The 27,991-nt window shown below is 39.8% G+C and overlaps 1 protein-coding gene across 2 annotated transcripts in view; it reads left to right on the top strand.

Moving 5' to 3' along the window:
* si:ch211-250c4.3 (uncharacterized protein LOC100535981 homolog) overlaps positions 1 to 4,799 on the top strand; it is an 86,034-nt gene extending 81,235 nt beyond the window's left edge. For both annotated transcript variants that reach the window (XM_034142187.1, XM_034142186.1), the window contains exons 7-8: positions 635 to 739; positions 2,384 to 4,799. In XM_034142187.1, the coding sequence (XP_033998078.1) occupies positions 635 to 731 (97 nt within the window). In that variant the 3' untranslated portion in view covers positions 732 to 739; positions 2,384 to 4,799. The remainder of the gene's footprint in view (positions 1 to 634; positions 740 to 2,383) is intronic.
* Positions 4,800 to 27,991: the final 23,192 nt, after the last annotated feature.

Raw genomic sequence — 27,991 nt, 5'->3', positions numbered from 1 at the left:
GTTCTATGTTTTGTGTTTTTTTGGCCCCGAAAACCACTGTGAGAGCTGTGTTTGTTTCTCCTGATTGTTGAACCACATCTGGAAAAACAGAAGGAATGCAAGTGATTTGACTGCAGTGTAAACAATTGTAAACACAAGTTTAAAGAAAGCCATTTTTTTTTAGCGTGTGACCTGTAAGGGATGAAAGGAGCTATTACTCTCATTTTGCCTGGTGGAGGAGAGGGGGTCTTACTGTGGATGAACTGTGGCTTGTCTTTATTTAAGAGGTTTTACAGTGCTGGAATCTGAAGGCAGGTTGGGGGCTGTTGGTCTTCAGCCTCTCCCACTGTCCTAACCGGGGCTTGGCACGCACCCAGATGGACAGAGGGGGGGTGGAAAATCAGGCCTGAGGTATGCCTGGAGGAGTGGGAGAATTACACCCTGGATTTAAGTTGAGGCCCGGTGAGATATGGCCAGAGTCCAGCATTCATTAGAAACCCTGATCCTGCTTAGACATGCACGCCTGCACACTGCTGCGCTCTGACTGTGGGAATAATGGACAATGGATGTTTTTGATACTCCCAGGCTGAGATGTTTCCACTAGAGCTACATGAACCAGAAGCTCACACTAACATCTGTCTCTTCATCATTACAGGCCGGACCTGGACCCAGTGGAACCTGCTGGCAGAAACAGAAACTCCATGATTGCCCTGGGCCACCACAGCCAATTGGATTTCCCTTGGCTACAATAAACATCCAGGTAGTGTGGACTTCTTCTGTAATGATTCTCTAAAGCACAGAGGAAGAAGTGCTATCAGGCTTTGGTTTGAGTATGCACACAAGTTTGTTTAAGACAAGAAAAACAGAGACTTTTGTGTTATTACAATATCTGATTTCATGTAGTTTCATTTCACCAGTACCTGCACATCACAGTGTATACGGCTAGATTATTGATGAGTACTGAGAAAATGATTTCAGGTTGGCCTCAAGGAAGATCTAGCAAACTGTGACATGTCTCAGGATGGGAAAGCAGAAAGGACCGTGGATATTGACAAGTGTTAGGAAGAACAATTGATGTCCTGAATCTGACCAACCTCTAGAGGAGTTTAGATAAGTAAGAAACTGGTGAAGCTGCTGCTCATTTGAGATGGAAGAAGCTAGTTCAGGTGGCTTCTGATCAGAATGCCTTCTCAGCACCTCCCTTTGGAGCTTTTCCAGGAAGGTCCAACTGAGAGGAGACAGGGTAGGCCCAGAACACACTGGAAATATAATGGCCCAATTCCAAACCGCCCCCTACCCTCTCCCCCTCCGTGACAGAGTGAACTCTGTCTGTAGTCACACTCTCAGCTGGACGAGGCTCCCTTCTTCCAGGTGGAGGGTGTAAATACAGCGGCAAGCTTTGGGATGAACTCCCCTCTCTCCGACAGAAACAAGAAATGCCTAAACTTTCCGTAACAACGGTTTCAAATCAGCATGTTTTGCACAAAAATGTAAAAAATTATTTAGAAAATCGTTTTTATAACCTATTTTTGTTTTTAGATCTGATGTTTATAAGCTGCACATTTTTTTGCAACAGTCCCTGTAAATATAAATAACTTTATAATCAAGTGCACATAGTTACCGTTTTCTAGATTAAAACGGGTACATGATCCTAAGTAAATCAAATACGAGGTAACATGAAGTTGTTCACGTCTGTATGTCGATATTTAAGCGTGTTTCCTGACAGCAGGTGATGCAGACTCTCTGTTGGAGGGCTTGATAACCCACTCCCCCTCACTCCCCCTCTTCACTTATTGGCTTGGAACGGCACTTAATGTGGCGGACCCTCCACTCGAACGTGCATATGGAACAGAAGTCTGTACTGTTAGGGTGTAGGTGGCAGTCTGGAAATAGGCCTATATCTTTTCTGGCGATGGTGCCCCGGAGGATCCCCCAGAAAGAGCTGGTCAACGTTTCTGGAGAGGGACTACCTTTTTTATCCTGCATGGTGGACATGTCCGGCAGTAGGGGACTTGGACTTGGACTCAAGCCCCCGATCAGACCTAAATATGGAGTGTGGACTGGTACTTGGAGAGGTCCCGTGGTGCCCTTGAGCAAGGCACCGGACATCCCCCCACTCCCATTGCTCCCCGGGCGCTGTACAATAGCTGCCCACTGCTCCTAGTACTAGACTCCTGGTACTAGGATGGGTTAAAAGCAGAGGCCAGATGTCACTGTGTTTGCTGTGTGCTCACATGTGTGACCATTAAAGAGGGTTTCATCCCTCCCCCAATATGTCAAAGATGATGTTATTGTCTGGTAACTGAAACCCCTCCACTGAAAATGTGTTTGATCGATGTAGCTTCAGTGGTTTATAACTGCTATGTAGGAAACCTTTTCTGAACTCTCATCTCTCTCAAATCAGGTCCGGTTGGTCTCACATGCGGTCCGCAGAAGAGGAGGACACCATGAAGGTACACAGAGAGGATGGAAGACTGTATAGGAAGATGTGAAGAAGAGAAAGAAGGTAATGAAGAATAAAGAATGGAACAGACTCTGGTGTTAGAGATGATGCTGCAGAATGTAAGGGAGAATGAGAGTGTCAATGTTAAACAAATGAATTGTATATTGCAGTGTACAAGACAAATATAGGTGATGCTAATATTATCTACAGTGTGACATATTTGGACTGCATTATATTTACTGTGTAAAAACTATTTACTAAAATCTGTACAACCCCAACTGTTATGAAACTCACAAACTTTGCATTAGTGTGCTATATGATGTTGTAAATATGTTATATACAATCCGCTTTGTACAGTGTGTAAGTAATGTTTCATAACCAGACTGCATGCGGAAATAAAGTTTATGAAGATTTCGGGAGAAATACACATCTACAGTGTCAGCCCATAAACCCTGATAATAGGAGTTAAATAGAAACATCACTGTCTTGATATAACTAGAAACTGTACTTTACAAGAGGTATGTTTAATGATATGCAGAGCTCGTGTTGAACGTGTTAAGTGCTGTGATTGATCTTTGCCACTTCAGTTCTCCTGCCTTGCTCCAGAGAAGCTGCAGGAGTCATGAGTTAAAGTCCCACACAGGACAGTGAGTAATGCTAGGTTGATTTCACATTAATGCTGTACAAGCTTCGGTTTGCTTCAAATGCAGTTCTTGTCTGACCATCTAACTCAGGGGGGTCCAAACTACGGCCCGGGGGGCAACTGCGGCCCGTTGTCTATTTTGAAATGGCCCTCAGCTAATTCTTAAAGTATAATGGAATATGGCCCACACCTGAAACGTGTGCTTGTCTTATATTGTACTTCTTAAATATAAATGTAAAGACATAATTACACAGTAGTATTCATGTGTTTATAAGCAAACTTTTCAAATAAATTCAGTTCAAGTTGAAAACATGTTCTAACAAATCCCCAAAAAGCCCAATAACCTATTTGCATAACAAGCTTGAAATATACCCTCCTATTTCCACTTATTATAAGCAGTCTGAGGCTTCTGCTTTAAGGGATGAGCTTTTTGTAACAAAATAAATGAAACCCTCTGGAGAGCTGTGATAGGCTGTTTGTTTTCTTATAGCATATTCAAGTATCAAGAATAATTGACCTACATTTGATTGATTTTGCTAACTTATAACTTCACGTATGAGGCGATATACCTCACCTCTAGTGAGGGGCCCAGCCCATCATGTGTTTTTCTGTATGTGGCCATCAGTGTAAAACGTTTGGACACCCGAGATCTAACTGGATCTGAACCCCCCGTGATGAAGCTAGAATTGAGGCATCTGAAACCAACAGGCCAACAACAAAGCAGGAACATACAAAACACTTTGAGACAAAGTGTTCCTAACATTCAGAAAAGATAGAAACACTTTAGATTTTACACATTAGGATGAGATCTAGTACTGTCTGTTACTGATGGAGTGCTGACAGTTGTTCATGGGCGGAGACAGCCACCAGAACTATGGGGTTATTTTTGTGCCTCTATCCTGAGCACGCAATGAAACATTTTGAGCATAGAAAATGTTATTGAGCGCGCAATTGAACATTTTTGAGCACAGAAAAATATATTTTGCAAGCACATCAATTATATTTTGAAGAGAAATTTACTCTCAAGCCCTCTCACTCAGATCTCAGATATTAATTATTAATGCCATAAATGATTGCATACCATTACAGTTTCTTACAAAATTGTGACTCCTCACAATCATGCTTGTTATCAGATGGAAATTGATGACATTTTTTTTCCTATTAAGCTTTTTGAAATCCATGACAAACAGCACAGCCTTGTTTTAGCTAAATTCAATTACATCAGTTTAGAAGTTTTACGAGGCAAAATTAAATAAATAAAAGATAAGAACTGAACCCATCAATTGACTTGAAAGTATGATTCCTATCAAAACTGAAGAACAACCTAAATAAATCATATTTTTACTTGAAAGCCACACATTCATATTCTGTTGAAAACATCAGCAGCTCCCCTAAGCTAAAAGTTATCTTTATTTTCCTGTTTGCTTTTCTCTCTATACTCTCAAAGGTGAAACACTTCAGCTCAGTTAGTGCCGTCCAGAGAAACGTTTTCCATTGACATTCTTAAGGCTTAATGCAACAATGTGCCCCATAGAAAACAGTCTCAACACTTAAAAAGCCAACCCAGCATATATAGTTGGTGAAAAATAATTTACTAGCTCAGTGCTGTTTTACACAGTTTTTTCAGGTGTCCATTTTTAATATTAATTTTTTTGTCTTTTTTAAAAATAAATCCTGTAACTGACTTTCAGGATTCAAAGCAACCTTAATAAAAAAAAAAAACACTCTTGGCAGTTTGCAAGATAACTGCCTCAGACTGTCATAGCACAATGGATGACCAAACATAATTATAAAAAGCAATAAGGACCAGATAAATTATATTTTGGCAGCAAACTTAGTTAGGACAGAAACAAGTAAGTAGTAGCAGCTTTATTGTTTTGGACACACTAGTTTAGTTTCTAAGACACTAACGCCACAACAGTTCAAATTCCACCATCAGATGTGTTATGTATGGAAGCCTGTTTGCGCCACAGGAAAAATAAATAAAAAATCATGGAAGTCAATATATTGACTTAGCTATCAATATATTGACTTACTATCTCAATATATTGACTTAGCTATCTCAATATATTGACTTAGCTATCTCAATATGTAGTTATGCTTCAGTAACACTGAATAGTATAATATTGTACACTAGGTATAAACAAGGTTTTCACTGTATCCTTTAAGTGTTGGATCAGGCAGGTAAAGAAGGGATGTATTTTGCATTTTATAAAAACAAACAGTTTTTGTGTAATTTATATCTGATGTTTAACTGTAGGATGTCAGGCAACTGTTTATGTTTTGTTATGTTATGTTCCAGTATGAATATTGCATCAATATCCACATTTATTTTTCAAATTAAAGTGAAATCAAAATAACATTTGAATGTGTGGTGTATTTTGGTTTGCAGCGTTTATTTGACTCATGTGGCCTGTGGAGTAATAATACCATCAGGGGAAAACTGGTACCTGAAGATGTGCCCTAGACCTAGAGCAAGGCACTATTGCACCTGTGCCGTAAACATGACTATATCCCCATCCCCATCCCCACCCCCACGCAAACACTCAAGCACACTAACCCAGCTAGAATTTTTTTATTCTAAAAACATTCTGAGAATGTTACATTCATTGTTCTAGGAATGTTTTCAGCGAGAAGTTTTCTTTTGGTTCCCAGAACGTTCTTCTGAAAGGTAGGATAACGTTCTCTAAAAACATTCTTAAAATGTTTGGTGATAACATTGTTAGAACATTATGCCGTACTATTCTTAAAACGTTTTCAGCAGAAGCTTTTATTTTGGTTCCCAGAATGTTCTTCTGAAAGGTAGGATAACGTTCTTTAAAAACATTCTTAAAATGTTTGGTGATAACCTTCCTAAAATGTTTTTGATAACATTGTCAGAACATTTTGCCCTACTATTCTTAAAACGTTTTCACCAGAAGCTTTTATTTTGGTTCCCAGAATGTTCTTCTGAAAGGTAGGATAACGGTCTCTAAAAACATTCTTAAAATGTTTTTGATAACATTGTTAGAACATTATGCCCTCCTGTTCTTAAAACGTTTTCAGCTGCAAGTTAAGATTTTGTTATGTTGCCAGAATGTTATTATTTTAGAGAAGGATAACATGCTTTATGTTTAAAACATTATGCAAATGTTCTGTGGTAACAATTTACTACAATATTTTTACATTATTAGAACATAAAGACATAATATTCCTGTAATTGTTCAACTCAAAATTCCTGGGTAACTGGACTGACCACTGTAAATATTGGAATTGGACTATTAACACATGTAAAAGGATGACTCGGAATCAGCTGGTGAAAGTAACATTTGTTTATTAGAAAAGGGGAGCTAGGAGTGGAGGTTGTTTATGGCAGCAGTGGGAAACAGTTGTTCCAGGGTGGAGAGGCCTGGCTGGTCTTGGGAGTGTGGCAGGCCTTGGATTCCTCCTGGGAGAGACACAAAAATTAGTGTGAGGCAAAAGCAGGCAAAGTTGTCAAAGAATATGCTGGCAAAAAGCTAGAGCGGCACGCAACAAACCGTTCACGGCAACAATCCGGCAGGGAATGAGTGCAGGCTGCAGGCTTTCATAGTGTGGCTGATGAGCAGGTTGCAGGTGTGGTTGATTGGAGATTGCTCCCAGCCGTATAGAGCAGACCAGCAGGCAGGTGGGGGGAGAGAGAGACATACACAGTAGAAACAAACACATACAAACACTAACAGGGGTTTCAGGGACGGGCAGTGATAGTCGGTCCGTTCTTCTATATGTCTGTCTTTGGTTTTCTAAGTGTTATTCGATCCATATGACAATAGAGATATGTGCATAAACAACAAAAACACTTGGGGTACAGATGAAGCGTCTTATTTTGGACAGTTTAAAATGCGAGGGTCATGATCGGTTCGTGCACGTTCCGTGATGGCCGGCCGGCCCCCAGTCTGACTTGATACCGCCCCCGTGATAAATACATTTAATTATTGTGAAGCCAGCTGCAATGGATCATTGATCCACCAGGGGGGTGCAGTGGGGTTCCACACTGGAGTCATGTGAAATCAACTTCTTTGTTGTTAAGATCCATATGTCACGGATAGGATCATAGTCTGTGCTAAATAAGACATGTAATCATTTAAATAATGTTGTTTAGTCGGAAAAAACGAACGAGCCGGCTCTCCCGATTTTTAATCCTAATTTAATCATCATCATTGATGTTTATGTTCGCCGAATTGACATGAAATCACTGACAAATATGAATATTCTGTATTCAACTTCATTGAAACGATCAGGATGGGTGTTATTTTCCCCACAATGACCAAGTCGCTGCAAATGATCCCATGTATTACATGTACATGGCCACATTCTCAACAAAGTAACGTAACGAAACATTCTGTATTCCTTGCTTACTTTTATTTAATGCTTTATAACAGCTGGAATAGTTCGTTTAGAACAGGCACCTCACTCGTAATCTGCTCCTCCGCAACGCCTACCACCTACCTCCGGCTGAAATTATGAATGTACAGTAAGGCATAGTAATCATAGATAACACGGCAGGTCCGTTACAGTTTGTTTTCATCTGATTTCAAATATTTCAAATGTCTGAAGTTAATAAATACATTCTCAGTGTTCAAGTCAATAATAGTCATATAAGAAAAGTACTGATCTAATAACAGAGATTTTATAAGGACTTTTCAATGTTCGACATCGCTCATGTGAAATACAGTAAACTGGATGTTGTGGTGCCGAGAGGCGGGGTATCAAAAGTACAAGCTAAACTTTTATTTAGCATCTGAACACACTTGTAAACAACGTGATGCCCGGGAAGCGAAGACCCGGCGGAAACAGCTGGTCTGGTTCACTAAAATGTCCGTGTACAGTATATCTGGTACTAATGTATAGCGGATCTTTGTTAAGATCCATATGACACGGATAGGATCATAGTCTGTGCTAAATAAGACATGTAATCATTTACAAAACATCACCATGTTGTTATGCGCATGTGCGAGATGTTATGCATGTGCGCATGTGCGAGATGGTCCGCCATGTTGCACAACTAAATTAAAAAAAATGTGTTGGTGTATGATCACATTTGTATATGAAAATGTCAGAAGTTAATAAATACATTCTCAATGTTTAAGTCAATCACTGAAGATGCTTACGATATCATAAAATCTAAGTGTTAATGATTGTCAGTAGAGATGGGATGGCAGAAGGTGCTATATATATATATATAATTCCAAAGCTGGTAAAGACCTTTCAAATTTAGCAATAATAGTCATATAAGAAAAGTACTGATTTGTTCTTGAATCAACTTTTTTATGGAAAATGTTTTATGTAATTTTATTTCATTTTAAATAAAATGAAAGACATTCACAGTTAATGTAATTAGATATACATTATTAATGCCATACATTTTTAAATGTAATTAGATATACATTATTAATGCCATACATTTTTGCATAAATATTTATTCAGTATGATAGCTGTCTAACAGAAGTTAAATCCATTTCTCACTTATTCTGACAATGTACTTAACCCCAAATAAAAGAACCCAATAAAAATAGTTGTTAAATAATAGTGAAGTCACGTTGTAATAACAATAACTCATCTCTCTCGGTTTTTTTTGTTTTCTTTGTGTGCTTTGCCAAAAGCCACTGTGTCAAGTGTCCTAGTTGGGTTGCCGTACGGAGTTGAGCAATATGGCGGACCATCTCGCACATGCGCAGTACCGATCGGGCAGGTGGACGGATCAAATAAATCAAAAATAAGCGTTATAAATGAACCCTGACTACTTGTGTTTAGGACTCACTGTATTTTGCTACTCTCTAGGTCTGTGGGCCAAATCCAGATATGGGGGGGGGGGGGGTTCTGTTAGAAGGTGCGACGGGGGAGGGGGGGAGAGAGTTAGACGCTCGTGAATTGTCAACGGGGGGGGGCCTCTCTGCACGGAGGAGCCGCGGAGAAGTGAATCACAGTGATCTCATAAACATATGACCAATGTGCGAGGGTGATGACATCAGAGCATCGTCCTATGGGCTTAGCCCCGGACAGGTACAACAGGTATTCACTCAGAGGGGGGTAGTTACCCATTTACATGTCAAAAAGCAACAAACAGTGGGCGGGTGGGGGATGGTGAACGTTTACATTTATCTACAGAACACATTTAATTTAAGGGGAGCAGTTACTGAGAAGTATATAATGAGAACTGCTACCAATGGTGGCCTATTTAGTTTATTAAGAAATACATATTTGTAGCTTTTTTTTTATCTGCAGTAGGAAATGCAGAGAGTAGCGACAGGGCTGGTCCAACCTGATCTGTAAAGTGATCTAACTAAGTGCTATTCATTTTCTTGACGGGGAAGTGCAGTGTAAATGGGGGGCTTATATGCATTTGAAAAGCAATATAAATCACACAGTTCGTATACAATAGGCATTAAAAGCACCATCGATAACCATTGCCCTTCTCCTATTCAAACCAAAAGAGAAAATGCAGATATTACACTCTGAAAAGAAAGGGTAGACATATCTGTACTCTTAGTGCCAAGTAGCTAAGCTATTCATTCGCAGAAATGTAAAGTGATCTATCTAAGTTCTATTCATATTCTTGACGGGAAGAGTTAGTATACAATAGAGTTAGAGTTAGTATACTTTAAAAGCCTTCTCCAAATCAAACCAAGGTATTCACTCAGAGGGGGGTCGGTGAACCGGGCAGAGTTTTTCGCCGGTCAACGTGTGTGAAAGTTTAAAGTTTATCATCTAAATTTGCCGAAACAAGTTTAATATTCTGAAAGCCAAGACTTTGTTTATTTGAAATCAGATGAAAACAAACTGTAACGGACCCATATTATTCATATTCCGAGTCATAAAGACTTTATTTAAAATAAACATTTATAACTAGTTTAGGTTGTTTGAGAGGTACAGCTACCATTCTTTAATTAGATGTTTGATAAGTGCATGCAGATCACATAAAACACGTACACAGATACATTATTTTGTATTTTTATTAAATTCGACAATGTCAATTTCACTTTCCACTATGTCCACCGTTGTTTTTCACAACCAATGGCAGAACTTTATTGAGGCCTGTAATTAGTCGTTGCGACTCTGAGCGTTAGGGAAACCCATCATCTTGATAAAACATGAACTTTTCTTGTTATCATTTTTATTGTGTTAACAATTAAGTTAACAGGTATTCACTCAGAGGGGGGTCGGCTTCATAGTTGTATTTATCATCTAAATTTGCCGAAACAAGTTTAATATTCTGAAAGCCAAGACTTTGTTTATTTGAAATCAGATGAAAACAAACTGTAACGTACCCATATTATTCATATTCCGAGTCATAAAGACTTTATTTAAAATAAACATTTATAACTAGTTTAGGTTGTTTGAGAGGTAATTGAAATGGCTAAGGGTGATGATCTGACTTGAAGTGTGTGTTTTTTGCTCCTCCCCATTCTTTAATTAGATGTTTGATAAGTGCATGCAGATCACATATAGTAAAACACGTACACAGATACATTATTTTGTATTTTTATTAAATTTGACAATCTCAATTTCACTTTCCACTATGTCCACCGTTGTTTTTCACAACCAATGGCAGAACTTTATTGAGGCCTGTAATTAGTCAACTACAGGTCTCTTGAAGTCTTTTTCTTCCAAAAAGCTTGTGACAAGATGTTATTGCTCTTGGGGCATTAAAAACAAGATTTTAACTTTAGTTTTTTATATAATATCTGCATTTTCTATTGTGAAAAACTAAGTCTTAGTTATTTAATATATAGCGCCATCTCCTGGTTAAACCCTGAAATTGGAGAATAGTGGGAGGGCCTAACATTCCTGAATACTGGTCTTTGGCAGGTCTTAGGCAGGTAACTGGCTGGCAGTAGGCAGGAAGCTGTATGCTGGGGTCCAAAATAAGAGGCTCCATCTGTATATTGTTCGAACAATGTTATCACCAAAAATGTTAAGAATGTTTTTAGAGAACGTTATCCTACCTTTCAGAAGAACATTCTGGGAACCAAAATAAAACGTCCCGCTGAAAACGTTTTAAGAACAGTAGGACATAATGTTCTAACAATGTTATCAAAAACAACTTAAGAAGGTTATCAAAAACATTTTAAGAAGGTTATCACAAAACATTTCAAGAATGTTTTTAAAGAACGTTATCCTACCTTTCAGAAGAACATTCTGGGAACCAAAATAAAACATCCCGCTGAAAACATTCCTAGAACAACGAATGGTAACAAACATTTCTAGCTGGGAACTCACACATGCCACCGCAAACATGCAATATCTGCTTACAGCTTATCATGAATTACGTGCTTGTTTGTTTTTTTCAAAAGGAAAATATGGTGACATCAGATTTCTTTTAAAACATTCTTTTAACCTGTTCCACTCTGAGCCTGTTTTTCAGGTCTCAGGCTCGAAAATGACATTCCCAGAACAAATGACCATATCTTCCCTTCTAAAAGGGTTAAATTAATAATCTTTTCTCAAAGTAATGATAAACCTGTGAGTTGGATGTAGAAGTGTCAGAATCAATATAAATGTTTTTTATTTTAAAGAAAATTCAGATTTTACATAGTAAAAAACTGTAAATTATAGTGTCCGTCCAAAAATTATTTTTTACAGATAGTGAAAACTACCCTTGGATGATGGGTTAGTAGACTAAAAGCTTTAGGAATCCAAAGTACAACATATAATAAGTACCCTGTATCAAGATTTATGCAAAACAAGTGAAATTTGACCTTTTTAGAGAGATTTAGCCAAAAACTGGGCCATCTGGGGTCATTTGGGTGGATTTGACCTATCTCTGGCCCCCCTTGCTCGATCTGGTTGGTTGACATACCCTTGTGACCGTTAGAGCCAATAGAATCGAAGGAGGAGACTCACATAGACACACATTATAAAGAAAAAATGTTGCCGCTTCGCGTGTGGAAAGCGAAACTAAACTGGAGGAATGTCTCCTTCTGGAGTTTGGAAACTAAAACGCAGTTGTATTGCTTATGGATTATCAGAAATAATTTCAAAGAAGGCACAGACACATAGGATGAACCTATGGATTAACTGCAGCATCGTTTTTTTATCGTTTTAATGCCATTGAAGACCACTTTTGACCAAGGTGAGCCATATTTACATGTTTAGCTTCTTGGCTCCACATGTGATGATGTACGCTTTCGTTGATAGCGTCGCGAATGTTTATCACTGAGTGTTGAGGTGGGCACCGTTAGATTCAGTGTCTCCAGGACACCAAAAAATAGTGTTTGGTTGTGCATCTAGGATAAGTAATAAGGGAGTTCTGAGTGAGTTTATGTGCCTTTGTCGGTCCCGTTTTTTCGATCGAGGCTAATTCAGAGGCTGAGTGCTAGCATTGTGGGTTTTTTTAGAAAAAAATAATTAAAAAGATCAGTTAGCTGAGTTTCTTCCCGTTACATGGATATAACACATTCATAGTTTTATTCAATATTAAGATTCCTTAGACGTTGTTTCCTGCAAATGACGCGTTTATCCGCCCGGTACCGGGGGGAAGGCGTGAAACAGGTTAAAACAAATGCAACAAGTTTGTTTTTTAAAGCGCTCTAGAAATAAATCTGACCATCACCGTGTTAATATTTGCCATAACAGGAATGTTTTATAAAAAAGAAAATAACATCCTGAAAACATTTTCAGAATGTTTCTTGGAGAATGTTCTTCATTTGTTATCATGTAACATTGAGGGAACGTTTTATAAAGAACATCTTTAATGTGTTACCCAACAACATCCAAAACACATCCTTAGAATGTTGCAGGCAAAACGTTCCACCTTTGTTAACATATCACATTGAAGGAACATTTTATAAAACACTTTCTGTCATCTGTTGTAGCAAACACTGTGGATGGTGGCTTAAAGCCCACCTCCGCTACGCGCCGTTCGTTAGATGAGCCTGGTTATATTTAATAAAAAAGGAATTCAAAACACCGGAATAAAGGTTATAACAATAATCAGATTTTACTCGTAAGAAACAAAACACGTATACAAGTTTACAGAGTACTCCGGACTTCAGGTTCTACTGCTGTGCGATACAGGTATCGGCATGGGCGTAATTTCCACTGGGGACAGGGGGGACATGTCCCCCCCACTTTTCAAAATCCCATTTGTGTCCCCCCCACTTTTTAATTTTTTTTTTTTTTTTTACGCAAGCGGTCATCGTCACGGAGGAGCGTCTGTGTGTGTGTGTGGCACGAGCGCATCTTGTGAGAGAGAGATAGAAAGAGAGAGAGACAGAGAGAGAGAGACATAGAGAGTTACGGGGGTTGTTGTTAGCATTTGGTGCTAGCTCGGAGCTAACGGAGAAGCTGTTTCAACAATAAGGAGAGGGAGAGTCCTCTCCTGTCGGACTGAGAGAGATAACGTCAGCTCAGGGAGGTAAAGGACTCTCTGAGTGATTAGGTTGTAAACTTTAGTCTAGTTATCTCAGTGGGTCTCAAACGGTTTGGTCATCTATGTAAACAAATATTTCCATCTATGTAATATATAGTTGTATAAAATAAGTTAAGAAATCCTTCCAATGTGTACTATAGGTCAGTACAAAAATAAAAAACACAGTTTGAAAGGGGAGTGATTAGTCAAATATGCATAAATAAAAAGAAAAAATGCAGACTAGGTAAGATAAAGATAGGAGAGAGGAGTTTATCAATGATTTGTTATTGGTTGTGAGCATATTCTAATGGCTTTTTGATTATTGAAATATATACAGTTCTGTTTCATATGAGTGTTGAGAACTGTATCCATAAATCTCTTAATGTTGCCCTCAAAGTGCACCAGATTGATGCATTCAACTTCAATTTAAAGAAACAAATCTTCCCGGGGTGCATGCCCCCGGACCCCCCTAGAGGATGTCAGGTAATCACAAATAAAACAGGTTCACATGGATAGGATACTAGATAAGTGTGCACACTCATTATATACACTACACATTTTTCTTGGATTTGTTAACACTATAGTCCCTAATATATTTGTAGAAAGGCAGGAAATGGAATTAAATTGAGAAAATATTTCATTGCGGAGGACCCCCCTGTTTTGTGTCCCCCCCACTTCTCAAACCAAGTTACACCCTTGGGTATCGGGACCAGCCAGTCAGAAAACAGGAAGCATTTTACATGATACCTCGACGTGCGGACAACAGCCTGCGGAGCGTCGAAGACCCGCTCAACGCTGCTTGCAGCTTTAATTATTATTATTATTATTATATTAATAACGTTCCTTTTAATGGCAACTATTTCCTCCTTTAATGGCAATGGTCTCAAAAGTAAGATCAAAAGAGACCGGGCGCTAATTTTATGTGAGGCCAGTATCATATGTCTGCAGGAAACACATTGGGATGGGGAATGTGTGGATGAGGTAAAAAAGGAGTGGATGGGTGAAGTGTTTGTAAATAATGGGAGTGTATATGCTAGAGGGGTGGCGATACTCATCAATTCAGGGGAGGTAAACAATGCAAGGAAGGTTGAGGATGATGGTGAGGGGAGGATGATTGGAGTACAGCATGAATATATGGGGGAAACGTTCATATTGATAAATGTATATGCGCCTAATAAGCGAAAGGAGAGAAAGGGTTTTTTTTAGGGGTTGGATGGCAAATGTGGGGGGAACTGTATGATTGTTGGGGACTTTAATGTATGGTGTGGAAGGTTGGATGCGTCTGTGAGTGCTTGTTTTGGGAGTGACCCCTCTCGAGGAGCACTCAAAATGATAATGGAAGCGAATGGGTTGATTGATGTGTGGAGAGAAAGGAATTTGGATGCTAGGGAATTTTCTAGAAGACAAGTGGTGGGAGGTAAACTTACACAAAGTAGGATTGACTTTGCTCTGTGCTCAGAAGTTGCAGCTGAAAAGATTGGGAGAATTGAATATAGGACCACTGCACTGAGCGATCATATGGTTCTTAGTCTCAGGATGGGACTGAGAATGAATGGGTGGAGTGGAGGTGTGTGGTGCTTGAATGCGAAACTGCTGAATGATGAAGTGTATAAAGAAAGGGTGACAGAGTGTATAAGGAAGGGAGGTGGTACAAAGAGCAATACATTATTAACTTGGTGGGGGGAATTAAAAGAGGAGATCAAGAAAATAAGCATAAAACACAGTAAGGAAAAAAATATGCTTGACAGGAGAAGGGAGAAAAGGATGAGTCCTTAGTTAAGGAGGTAGCAAAAATCGATAGAGAGATAGGGAGGGATTTAGGAGAATACACTAGGATTAAAGATGAGCTAGAGGGTATAGAGAGGGACAAATGTAGGGGGGCGATTGTAAGGAGCAGGGCAAAATATGCTATGGAAGGGGAAAGGTGTACTGGTTTTTTTCTGGGGTTGGAAAAAAGTAAGCAGGAGAGCAAATATTTAAAACAGGTTGAGGGAAAGGATGGTAGCAAAATAACAGATTTAGTAGGGATAGCAGAAAGAGTAGAGGAGTTTTACAGGGATTTATTTAGGACAGAAAAGGCCGATAGAGAGAGTGTAGAGACAGCGCTAGAAACTTTAAATGATAATGATAGAGATGTGTGAGGGAGAGATTGGTACAGGAGAAATAGAATTAGCAATAGTAGGGTTAGGTAGAAATAAGAGTCCGGGGTTAGATGGGCTAACAGCAGAATTTTATATTACTTTTAGGGAACTGTTAGTACCAGTATTACACAGGGTGTTTGAACACATTGAGGAGGAGGATGACTTACCGACCAGTATGGCATCGGGGGTTATAAGTATAATTTTCAAAAAAGGGGATAGAGATAGATTAGAGAACTACAGGCCGTTAAGCATGCTTAACAATGATTATAAAATTCTGGCTAGAGTACTGGGAAATAGAATCAAGAGGGTAATTAAAACAGTTGTGGGTGGGACTCAGGCGTATAGTGTACCGGGGAGGGATATAAGTGATACGACAAGTAGTATCAGGGATACTATAAAACATATGAAGGAGGAGAAAGGTGGTATTGTAGTGAGTCTTGATTTGAACAAAGCATTTGATCGTGTTAATCATGAATATTTATATAGAGTGTTAGGGAAAGCGGGGTTTGGAGTGAAGTTGGTGGGTTGGATTAAAAGATTATACAGTCGGGCGGTGAGTTGTGTTAAGATAAATTGGGTCATAACAAACGTATTTAGCAGGGTTCGTACGGGTGCTGGAAATCCTTGAAAATGCTTGAAATTGTACGAGGTGTTTTCAAGGTTTGAAAAGTGCTTGAATTTTGGGAATGGTGCTTGAATTTGGGATAAAGTGCTTGAAATTGTAAATGCTTTACTTCGCTTTTTAGATTAAAAGAAAATAAAGAAGTCGGAGCGCGCTTAATTGCTTCGCTTTTACATAAAACAGCTCCGCCCCGGCCTTCCCGTGCTATGCGCATGACCTGCAAGTGTTTTTGTTACGTGTGTGACCTGGGCATTCTGATGAGAGTGATAGATGACAGTATGCCAGGAGGTTGCCGTTTCAACGAGCGTTGGCTAGCAGAAGACAAATACAAGCCATGGCTAAGACGAGGTTCAAGCCCACGAGTAGCCTCCTGCAAAGTATGCAAAAATAACGATGCGAGAGTCTGCGCTATGGGCATAGATATGTCTCATAATTATTTGTGTGAACAGAAAAATCATTTGTGTGTAAATATGTGATTTGTAAATGTAAAACACCATGCACAAATGCATTTAAAAGATTTGCAAACTCACAAATAAATTTGCAAATGTAAAACGGATCTGCAAATACGCTAAATATTTTCACAAATAAAAAAAAGATCTGTGAATATCTCTTTAACATTGACAACTTTCGATCAGGCATTTCTGAATCCATTTTGTATTTGTCAACCAAAAATGCGCTTGCGGATCTCAAATCTCTGCTTGTGGATCTCAAATCTCTGCTTGTGGATCTCAAATCTCTGCTTGTGGATCTCAAATCTCTGCTTGTGGATCTCAAATCTCTGCTTGTGGATCTCAAATCTCTGCTTGTGGATCGTCTTTTTACACACACGGAATTTTGAGACATACTTTCCGCCGGTCTCGGCAAAAAATCTACTCGTGTCACTCGGTTGTTTTCAGAAACCACGTGATGGCCTGCTGATGACGACATTTCCGCATGATTTCAAAGTAAGAGCATGATGGTTTGTTTAATACTCTGTTTTTGTATTATAATGAACAGCCAGTGGCGACTCGTCATTAGGGGCAGGTGGGGCACAGCCCCACCTACTGTCAGCAGAAATGAATTAAAATAATAATTCCAAAAATGTGTATAAAATATATGTTAAAATATATTTAAAGATTTATTTATTTTATTGAATCGTTTATTTGGCAGGGAAAATGCACAGTAATGAACACTTAAAACAGTCAAATGTGTTAAGCGTAACAGTGCCAGATTTAGCTTTGAGCTAATTTCCATCCGCAGTCCCTCACATAAAACATTTAAGAAAATTACATTTTACAAACATAGCAAAAACAAAATACATGATATGCAAAAAGTGAAAAAGAGCAAGAGCAGCATACACAAGTATTTACCACATGCAGAGATGGGGTCGTTACTAAAAAAAAGTAATATTACATATTACTTTAAAAAAAAAAAGTAATATGTAATATTACTTTAAAAAAAAAGTAATATATTACACTACTTCGTTACTCTCTACATAAAGTAACTCGTTACTTTACTCGTTACTTTACTCGTTACTTTACTCGCAGGGCCGGCCCGCCCCTCCCTACAGGCAGATCACGCAGACTGCTAAAGTTTCAAATGTTCTCTTTAGTTCAGTTTCCATTGTCGCATAAGACTGATCCAGATAGCTCTGACTATGGCTGTCCTCTGTCTCCTGCTATCTGTATTTTGCGCAGTATATCTCTGAACGATGCGATGGTGATTCCACTGTGCAAATGGGCAACATTACCTCTACTATGAAGGATGCTACAAGCCTGTCCATCTCTGCTTTGGTTACCGGTCATTTTTGCTGCTTCGGAGTCGGCGGCGGCGCACTCACAACATCCTCCCTCTGGGTTCGGGGGTCCTTAGCTATTAGCTTCACCTTAGCATGTGTTCTTTGCAGGTGTTTGTTGAGGTTTGACGTGGTGTTTACAGCAGTGGATAACAGCTTCTGGCCTGGACACAGTTTGCACCTCACCGTCACATTCCTGTCTATTCTTCGGACGAACTCAAAATAATGGGCATACCTCCACCCCTCGAAAGTTATCGCTGACTCTGCCATGTTTATGCAGCACTGCAGGAGATGTGGACGCGCAAGTCGCGCAGATTACGTACATATAAACCTGCGGCGGAAACCCCTCTTGTCTGTCAGTGTGATTATGACTGATTTTATAAAAGTAACGAAGTAACGCGTGTCGGGGCAATGTTAGTAACTGTAGTGTGATTACTGAATTATAAAAGTAACGCGTTACACTACTCCGTTACCGACAAAAGTAACGCGTTACACCCAACTCTGACCACATGGCAGTACAATATAGCAGCTACGACATATAAAGTGCAAGAAAATATAAAAGAGCTACATAAAGTGCAAGAGGAGATACCCGTGTTAAAGGAGAGGAGATACCCCTGTGTTAAAGGAGAGGAGATACCCCTGTGTTAAAGGGCAAGAGGAGATACCCCTGTGTTAAAGGAGAGGAGATACCCCTGTGTTAAAGAAGAGGAGATACCCCTGTGTTAAAGGGCAAGAGGATACCCCTGTGTTAAAGGAGAGGAGATACCCCTGTGTTAAAGAAGAGGAGATACCCCTGTGTTAAAGGAGAGGAGATACCCCTGTGTTAAAGAAGAGGAGATACCCCTGTGTTAAAGAAGAGGAGATACCCCTGTGTTAAAGGAGAGGAGATACCCCTGTGTTAAAGAAGAGGAGATACCCCTGTGTTAAAGGAGAGGAGATACCCCTGTGTTAAAGAAGAGGAGATACCCCTGTGTTAAAGGAGAGGAGATACCCCTGTGTTAAAGAAGAGGAGATACCCCTGTGTTAAAGAGGAGATACCCCTGTGTTAAAGAAGAGGAGATACCCCTGTGTTAAAGAAGAGGAGATACCCCTGTGTTAGTTAGTGTCTACAGTGTGCCTATTGAGCCGTGTTGAGCGATGTGGGGCAAGCCCCGATCTAGCCCCTCTCTTTGCTGTCAAAATGAATGGGTGCTGTAAAAACTACACTGCGCATGCTCAGAGTCTTTTTGTATTCAATGTGTGCCGCAAAAAAATAGTGCTGGCAACTCCAACAAAACGTTGTCTCATAATTCAGAGCTGATAGGCTATAAGTACGTGTGCCGTGAAAAGTGTGACGAGAGAGAGCAGCGTATAGCCATTAAAATCAGTCAAACGGAAAGAAAAGGAATGAAGTTGACCATCTACTTCAGATTTGTTCATTTGATGTCATATATTTTGTTGATCTTCTGTGTTTTGCCTATAGGCTATTGCTCTGCTGGATCGATTGATAATGTGACCTCGGTAATGAGTGTCTGTGTTTTCCTTATATTTAGAGTCTATGGTGTTTTAATGCTGAAGCATTACGGTTGTTGTTATTGTTAAGTATTGCTTTGTGATGGTGCCCTTTACTGCATGTATTAAGGTGCATTACAATAAGACATCGCCACGCTGTGTACGTAAATGTATGCGCTTACAGTGTTGCTCCGTGTTCTTCATTCAAGGCTTCCGACAGTCTGTCATTTGATACTCCCCCCCCCCCCTCTCTCTCTATCGGAACCATGGATAGCCTACAGCTATTTGTTTACGTGTTTAAAAAAGCACCAGAAGCTTATATATATACATCTAAGTTGTTCGTGCCCCACCAGTTTTGTACATATAAAAACGCCACTGTGAACAGCGGAACGTTAGATGCATTCTTCATCACCATCATCATGTTATAGTGATACAGTTCGTTTGTGTTAGTTTATTGGTTCAATACAGCATATATCGAGCACATTCGTATGCATTGATGTTGAAGTACAGGCTATACGCCACTTTCGGGTCCCGGGGGGAGCAGCTGGCAGCGAAGCAGCCCAGAGATAACAATTTCTTCATTGTTTTTTGTGTATTCAGTCAAGCGGGTCAAAGTTACAAAGCACTTCACATCTTATTAATCGGCCTAGTTTTACCTTACCAGTGCAGATAAGGTCATCTGTAAAAAAGCACCGTATTTAGGTTAGCCTTCATAGTAAGGCTACATTAAATGTTATAATATTCATTGTGTCCTTTCTACTGTATATGCATATATTCCTGTCTATTGCTTTCATTTGTATTTCATGTTATTATGTTTATACTTGTTTCCACACATTTCACAATTTGGGATGAATGAAGTATCTATCTATGTCTGTCTGTCCGTCTGTCTGTCTGTCCGTCTGTCTGTCCGTCTGTCCGTCCGTCCGTATAATGTAATATATGTGAAATTCGTAATTTGAAAAATGATTGATTCGAAAATGATATGCTGCTACAGTACAAGTAGCCTACTTCTGGGTGTTTCATTCAAGCTTGGCTCCGTGTGTGTCTGTGTGGCACGAGTGAGCGAGCGAGAGAGAGAGAGAGAGCAAGATTGTTGTTGCTGCGCTAACCGAAATTAGAAGCTGTTTCTACAACTAAGTGAAAGGAAAGTCCTCTCCTGTCAGATAACGTCAGCTCAGTGAGGTAAAGGACTCTCTCAGTGTTTAGATAGTTAACTTTAGTCTAAGTTATCTCAGTGGGTCTCAAAACAGTTTGATCACCATTTATGTAAACAAGTATTTCCGAGGCACACTTCATATGATCATTATAGTTAGGCTATAAAACAATAAGAGAATAAATGAAAAACAGGTATGAAATACTATATGACAGTAAAACAAGAATACAGTTTAAAAAGGGGAGTGATTTGTAAAATATACATAAAGAAAAAGTACATCTGTTTACAGTTCTGTTTCATGGGTGTTGAGAGATGTATCCATAGATCTCTTCATTTTGCTCTCAAAAGTGCACCAGATTGATGCTTTTAACTTCAATAATAATTAAAAGAAAAATCTTCTCCGATATGCCGTGAGCTGATTATCGAGCCTTCATTGTAACAGTCACGGGTGTAGCTGTATGTGCGTGTGGGGAGTGTTTCAGTAGAACATTTCACTGTAGCCCATAGCATTAATGGGAAACCCTACATGTTAGAGCTATCTATCTATCTATCTATCTATCTGTAGACAGACAGACAGACAGACAGACAGACGGATGGATATATGGATATATAGATGGATAGATAGATAGATACCTCATTCATCCCAAATTGTGAAATGTGTGGAAACAATAACATTAAATACAAATGAAAGCAATAGACAGGAATATATGCATTTAATGTAGCCTTACTAAGGCTGACCTAAATACGTTGCTTTTCTACAGATTACCTTACCACTGCACTGGTAAGGTAAAACTAGGCCGATTAATAAGATGTGAAGTGCTTTGTAACTTTGACCCGCTTGACTGAATACACAAAAAACAATGAAGAAAGTTGAACCAATAAACTAACACAAACTAACTGTATCACTATAACATGATGATGATGGTGATTGTTACGACCCTGGGTCGTTATGTCATTTGTGTGTAGATATTTTTCCCTCCTCCTGTATCTGTCCTGTTGTGCTGTGGTCCTACTTATACCGTATACTGGTCCTCTTGCTTGTCTTGAAAACCTCAGAAAAGAAACTACTTTAACCTGTCCTTGTTGGACACGCTTTAATTTATGCAAAAGTGTGAAACCCTTTTCTTTTGGTTGATTCTCGTTTTCTCCTGTTTATACGTCAGAGTAGGTAAGAAGCCTGTACGTTTATTTTTCTTATTTGTTAGGCAATATTTATGTGTTCAGAGATTTGTTTGTTTTGTGGGTTGTTGTGTTTCTTTGTTAAAAACGTTGGTAATTAAAATGACCAAACGGCATTCTCTGTCTCGGTGTCCATGTTCTTGGGAGTGGGAAGAGTTGGGAGAGGGCAATTTTATGCTGCGCCTAGTTTCTCTAGATCTGGGCGTAACAGTGATAAAGAATGCATCTAACATAGCCGTGGGAACATGTTTCAAATGGGGGGTGCTGTGGGGATGACACCAGGGCCGGTTCTGACCAATTTACTGCCCTAGGCAAGATTTTAGCTGGTTAACAGTTATTTATTTATGCATATTTTTTTATCTCTCCAGTTTTAAAGGATATTTTTGGTTTACTGTCTATAGTATACATTGGAATGATTTCAAACCTGTTTTTATTTATCCTAATAATTATAAAGGAGTGCCTTGGAAATATTTGTTTACATAAATTGTGACCAAACCGTTTGAGACCCACTGAGATAACTTAGACTAAAGTGAACTATTTAAACACTCAAGAGTCCTTTACCTCACTGAGCCCCTCAGGGGAAATGGAAAATGTAATCAGGGTGAAAAGGGTGTTATCTTTACTTAATTATGAATGTTGTTACATCAATGCCGAAAATTAGTTTTTTTTGTATTATATTTGTATTATATTTTCATTAATCTTGTGGACGTGCAGATTCCCTGTTCCCCACCCTCAGCACCCCTACTTCCCATGGCCATGGCATCTAACGTTCCGCTGTTCATTAAAAAAACAGCGCTTTAAACAAACCATTATGCTCTTACTTTGAAAACCATGCGGAAATGTCGTCATCAGCAGGCCATCACGTGGCTTCCGAAAATAACCGAGTGACACGAGTAGATTTTAGCCGAGACCGGCGGAAAGGTTGTCTCAAAACTCCGTGTGTGTAAAAAGACGATCCACAAGCAGAGATTTGAGATCCACAAGCAGAGATTTGAGATCCACAAGCAGAAACGTGAGATCCACAAGCGCATTTTTGGTTGACAAATACAAAATGGATTCACAAATGCCTGATCGAAAGTTGTAAATGTTAAAGAGATATTCAAAGATCTTTTTTTTATTTGTAAAAATATTTTGCGCATTTGCAGATCTGTTTTACATTTGCACATTTATTTGTGAGTTTGCAAATCTGTTAAATGCATTTGTGGATGGTGTTTTACATTTACAAATCACATATTTACACACAAATTATTTTTCTGTTCACACAAATAATTATGAGACATATCTATGCCCATACTGCGCTGACGAGCCACATGAAAGGTACGCCGTAGTAGAGCATTTTAGATTAGGCTAACGTTGCATGTTACGTTTGTTTAAGCTAACGTTAGCAAGCTGAATAGCGAACTCGATGAGGGATAATAATAATTGCAGGGGACAATCAATCTATGTTATGTGCGTCACAGACGCCATCCCGTGGTGTTCAGAGGATGAAGCACTCACTGTTGTAATTCAACCCAGTCTCACGGCATTTCGTGTTATAGTCACAAAATATAATCTATTGATTCGACACAGAGCGATTTTAAAAGCAATGCATTTCTACTGGTAGTATGTTATATCTCTCACAGGCTCCGCCCTCTACTGGACTCTATGGGTACTACCTTATCCCGCGTGCATTCTCCGACTGAGACTTCTATAGACGTAGCCGGCCCAGGGCGGGCCTACCTGAATGCGCGCGCATCACACCGTATAAACGGAGGCCTCGCCTCCTGACTATCATCCTTTTTCTCTTCAGCAGTGGAAGTGATTCCACGAGACGATTGAGAAAGAGAGAGTAAAGTGTAGGACCTACCCGAAATGCCCGAATCTAATTACCCTTCTGCTTCACGTCCTTGGGGCCTGACCACGCGGTGGGTAATATGGGCCCGACGCTGACATGCCCAGACTGCCAGATGATCCCGCGGCTCACACGAGAGCATCGTGGGCAGCACTTCCTGGCGAGGGCTACCCCGCAGGAGGAGTCGGTGGATCTGGAGCTCGACGTCGTGGACGTAGGCGATTCGGGGAGCGAGGTGACGTCTCCCGGTTCTTCCGATGGGGGACGAGGAGGATGCATCGCTGACCGGAGGTCCAACTCTCAGGCAGGGATGCAAACTCATCAGGTATGAAAAAGGTGACGAGGATCCGAGCCCCCCGACGCCACGGAATATCGGTTTTAAAATGAGGAATAACAGAGGATTTGAGCAGTCAGAACAACTAAAGCAGTTAATAATAACAGAAACGCCAAAGAGTCACATCTAATAGAAATGTATAAAAGCTAATTTATTTGAATTGTGTAGCAGACAGTTTATAATTTTGGCAGCACTGTTGAGCATTTTGAAAATGTATTTTCATGCCTCTGTGCAAGGCTTAGTCTTTCTATCTGTATAGCCAGTGGTGTAAAGTAACTAAGTTCATAAACTCAACAAGTACTATACTTGGGTACAATTTTGAGATACTTGTACTTTATTTAAGTATTTCAATGTGTTGCTACTTTGTTCTTCTACTCCACTACAGTTCAGAGGTAAATGGTGTACTTCTACTCCACTACATGTATTTAATAGCTTTAGTTACTTTACAGATGTGGATGAATGATGTGAAATATAATCAAGTGTTAAATCAGACTTTAGTTCCACCTGGAGTAAATTCACAAGCTACCCTGCAGTATATAAAGTCATTCAAACTAGCTGCACCTTTACCAGCTTTGAGAACACTTTCATGATCAATCATTATAAAACATATCATATATATTATTCTGAAATGGACCAATCTGCACAACGACTACTTTTACTGTCGCTACTTTAACTATATTTTGATGAGAATACTTTTCTACTTTTTTTTTTTTTTTTTTTTGACAAATATTTGTATTGGTATTTCGTTTTTTCAGCATAAGACATTGCACAAGTATATATCCCACAAAGAAAAATCAAAAACATAATAATACAAGAAAATACAAGAAAGAAAGGAAAAAAAAGAAAAAAATATATACACATATATACGCTGAAGTAAGAAGATATGATTCTACACTGTATTGAAGTAAACATGTATTGTTTGAACTGTTTTATGTAATCACAACGGTTTGGGTAATTATATATAGAATAGGAATGTTATTCTCACTTTTAAATTCACTGGCTCAGAGATTCTGTGTTTCAATACACCAACATCCTTCTTATCATCCCTAAAAGCCAGATGCGGTCATTAAGTCGTTAAAAGACATCGTTAAATAGGTGAAGAAGAGTTTAAATGTCTGAAGGAGAATAGTTTAGGTGAAAATATCCCCTGGGAAAGGAATGTAGAGTAAGATAAGGTAAAGATAAACATTGACTTTTGACCTGGTGTGGTTTGGGATCTCACTCTGTTCGAAACTCTGATTGACCTCGGCCAGAAGCGAATCCAGCCAATCAGGGCACTTGGGGGAGGTGGTCAGTTTAAACAGCTCCTCCCCAGGGGCTCTCTAATTCGCTTGGGAGAAAAATGGGAAGGAAGACTCGACAAATCTCCGCCCCAAAAGTAGATAGAAATACTGATGTTTGTGTGTGTAAAAATGCTTTTGGGTTTGGTGAGTGGTTTGATCCCGATATCTGTATCCGCTTCGCATCACAGACCTGAAGTCCAATTGCTTTTGGGTTTGGTGAGTGGTTTGATCCCGATATCTGTATCCGCTTCGCATCACAGACCTGAAGTCCAATTTCTTTTTGTTTGATGAGTTGGTTTGATCCCGACACATTTATCCGCTTCGCATCACAGACCTAAAATCCCGGAGTACCCGGAGTACTCTGTATAACTTGTATACTTGTTCTATTTCCTACCAGTAAACTCAGAAAATTGTTATAACTTTTGATTCCGGTGTTTTCAATTCCTTTCTTAATTTAATAGAGATCCAGCCTCATCCAACGAACGGCGCGTAGCAGAAGTGTTCTGCTCCAACAACGCGTAAGTGGACAAGTGGTAAATATTGTAATTTAAACATTGCAAGTTACAAAGCCGGCAGACAAGTAGCCACATCACATCCAACCATTATAGAGGACATGGTCACTTTTCTACTTTTACTTGAGGAACATTTTGAATGCAGGACTTCTACTTTACTCAAGTACAAGATATATACTTATACCACCTCCGTTTATAGCCTATGAAAAAAACGATTTGAAAACGAAGGCGAAAGCTAATGTTAGCAGATAGTGACAATCAGTGGCGTCGCCTGGCCTGGGCATCCGGGGCTTTAGCCCCGAATGTTTTTTCTGTAGCCCCGGACAATTCTCCCTCAATAATATAATACATTAACCGTGCTTTACGTGAACCTCATCATGACACGAGAGGACGGCAGCACTGTAATTTCCCGTGTTCATTGAATGCAACAGAGGCATGACACCAGACCAATCAGAGAGTTGCATGGAAATAAACGTGTGCTTGTGTCATTCAAGCTTGGCTCTGTGTGTGTGTGTGGCAATAGCGCATTTAGTGTGATAGAGAGGGAGAGAGAGAGAGAGAGGGACCGGTGCCAGCAGGGACCGTGTTGTTAGCATCTGGTTAGCTAGCTGCACTAACGGACATAAGGAGCTGTTTGTTCCACAACAAGCTGGAGGAGAGTCCTCTCCTCTCAGACTGAGAGACTCAGGTGAGCTAAAGCAGGGGTTCCCAACCTTTATTGTGCCAAGGACCGGTAGATACATTAAAAAAAAATCGCGGACCGGTTGTCAATTTTAACTGATTTGAATATTTACTCACCAGCAGCAGGTAGCAACAGAGGCTAATTGTATGTAACAGCCTGAACAAATACTAGAACAATATGCATCCAAAACATATTAACAACGTTTAAAAAAGAACCAGTGTTTTTTGGTTTTTCGGAAAACCAAAAAACCGACGTTATTCAGTTTTTAAACCAAAACGGGAAAACAGATAAATCAACGTTTTGGTTGTGTTTGTATGATTTACGGATACTCCAGTGAATGCTGGAGAAATGAGGAGAAGGCGCATTATGAAGGAGGTGTCCGGTCGCCAGGGGGTGGGTGGGTGTGTGTGTGTGACACTGGCATTTGTTTTCAGAAGATATTATGATAGTGTCGTTCGTTCCGGTGCACTCCCGACAGCATAGCACTACATCGAGATTAAGATTAAACTAATTTATTTTGGGAACAGCCGCATATGCCGGTGTCGGACAGACACAAACACACCGAACACACAGAGCTGAGCTGAGCAGAGCACATACACACACACATCATGCGCCTTGGTGACTGACTGGACATCTCCTTCATAAAACTAATAAAAGGGGGAGTAATCGGGCAGTTCGATGTATGTAGATGTGTGTGTGGTTAACACGTAGCAGCCTGCAGTCACTCTTAAACTGTTCTGATTAAGTTAAACACCTAGCGAAGGCGGTGCGTAAAAAGGCACAGCTCTTTACCGAGTACGTCCCGCTGCCTCCTGATGCTGCAGCCAGCCCATTTCATGAAGTGAAGGAGGGTTTCCTTCTATAAAACAGCTGCGGGCAGCAGATACCGTGAGAGTCCCGGACATTAATTCATAGATCAAGGCAGACTGGTTTACTCTCCTGTTTTGCCAATCCGGTGCTTAAACAAATAGCTCCTCTACACCCCTGGCCGACATGTCCTTAAAATGAAGTCCGAGTTTGAAATATATCTCAAATAATGTATGCACCACCATTTCCCCACATAAACATAACAGTCTGCAATCAAACGGTTGCGCTCCTCTTCCTACTTGGCGCACCGGTAACATGCTCGTGCGCACAAGAGGCTGAGACCTTAGGCTGAGCCGCCGAATCCCTCGGAACATCATAAAAGCCATTTTCAACGGTTTTCTGGTGAAAGATTAACTAGCTACTGGATGAAATAATATGACTGGTGGCATAGGTGCGAAAAATATTATGATAAAATATTTTTATATATTTATAATTCTGCAAATATTACGATAAACTCACAGCTATTTCGCGGCCCGGCAGTAACACCTCCGCGGCCCGGTACCGGTCCGTGGACCGGGGGTTGGGAACCCCTGAGCTAAAGGACTCTCTGAGTGTTTAGATACTTAACTTTAGTCTAAGTTATCTCAGTGGGTCTCAAACGGTTTGGTCACAAATTATTCAAAAGATTATTTCCGCGGCACACCTTCATATGATCATTATAGTTATAAAAAAAATAAGAGAATAAAGG

This window comes from Trematomus bernacchii, unplaced genomic scaffold (genome assembly GCF_902827165.1).
Source record: "Trematomus bernacchii unplaced genomic scaffold, fTreBer1.1, whole genome shotgun sequence".
NCBI classification, from domain to species: Eukaryota; Metazoa; Chordata; class Actinopteri; order Perciformes; family Nototheniidae; genus Trematomus; species Trematomus bernacchii.
The sequence above is the reverse complement of the archived record's forward strand: the minus strand, read 5'-3'. Positions and strand labels throughout refer to the sequence as shown.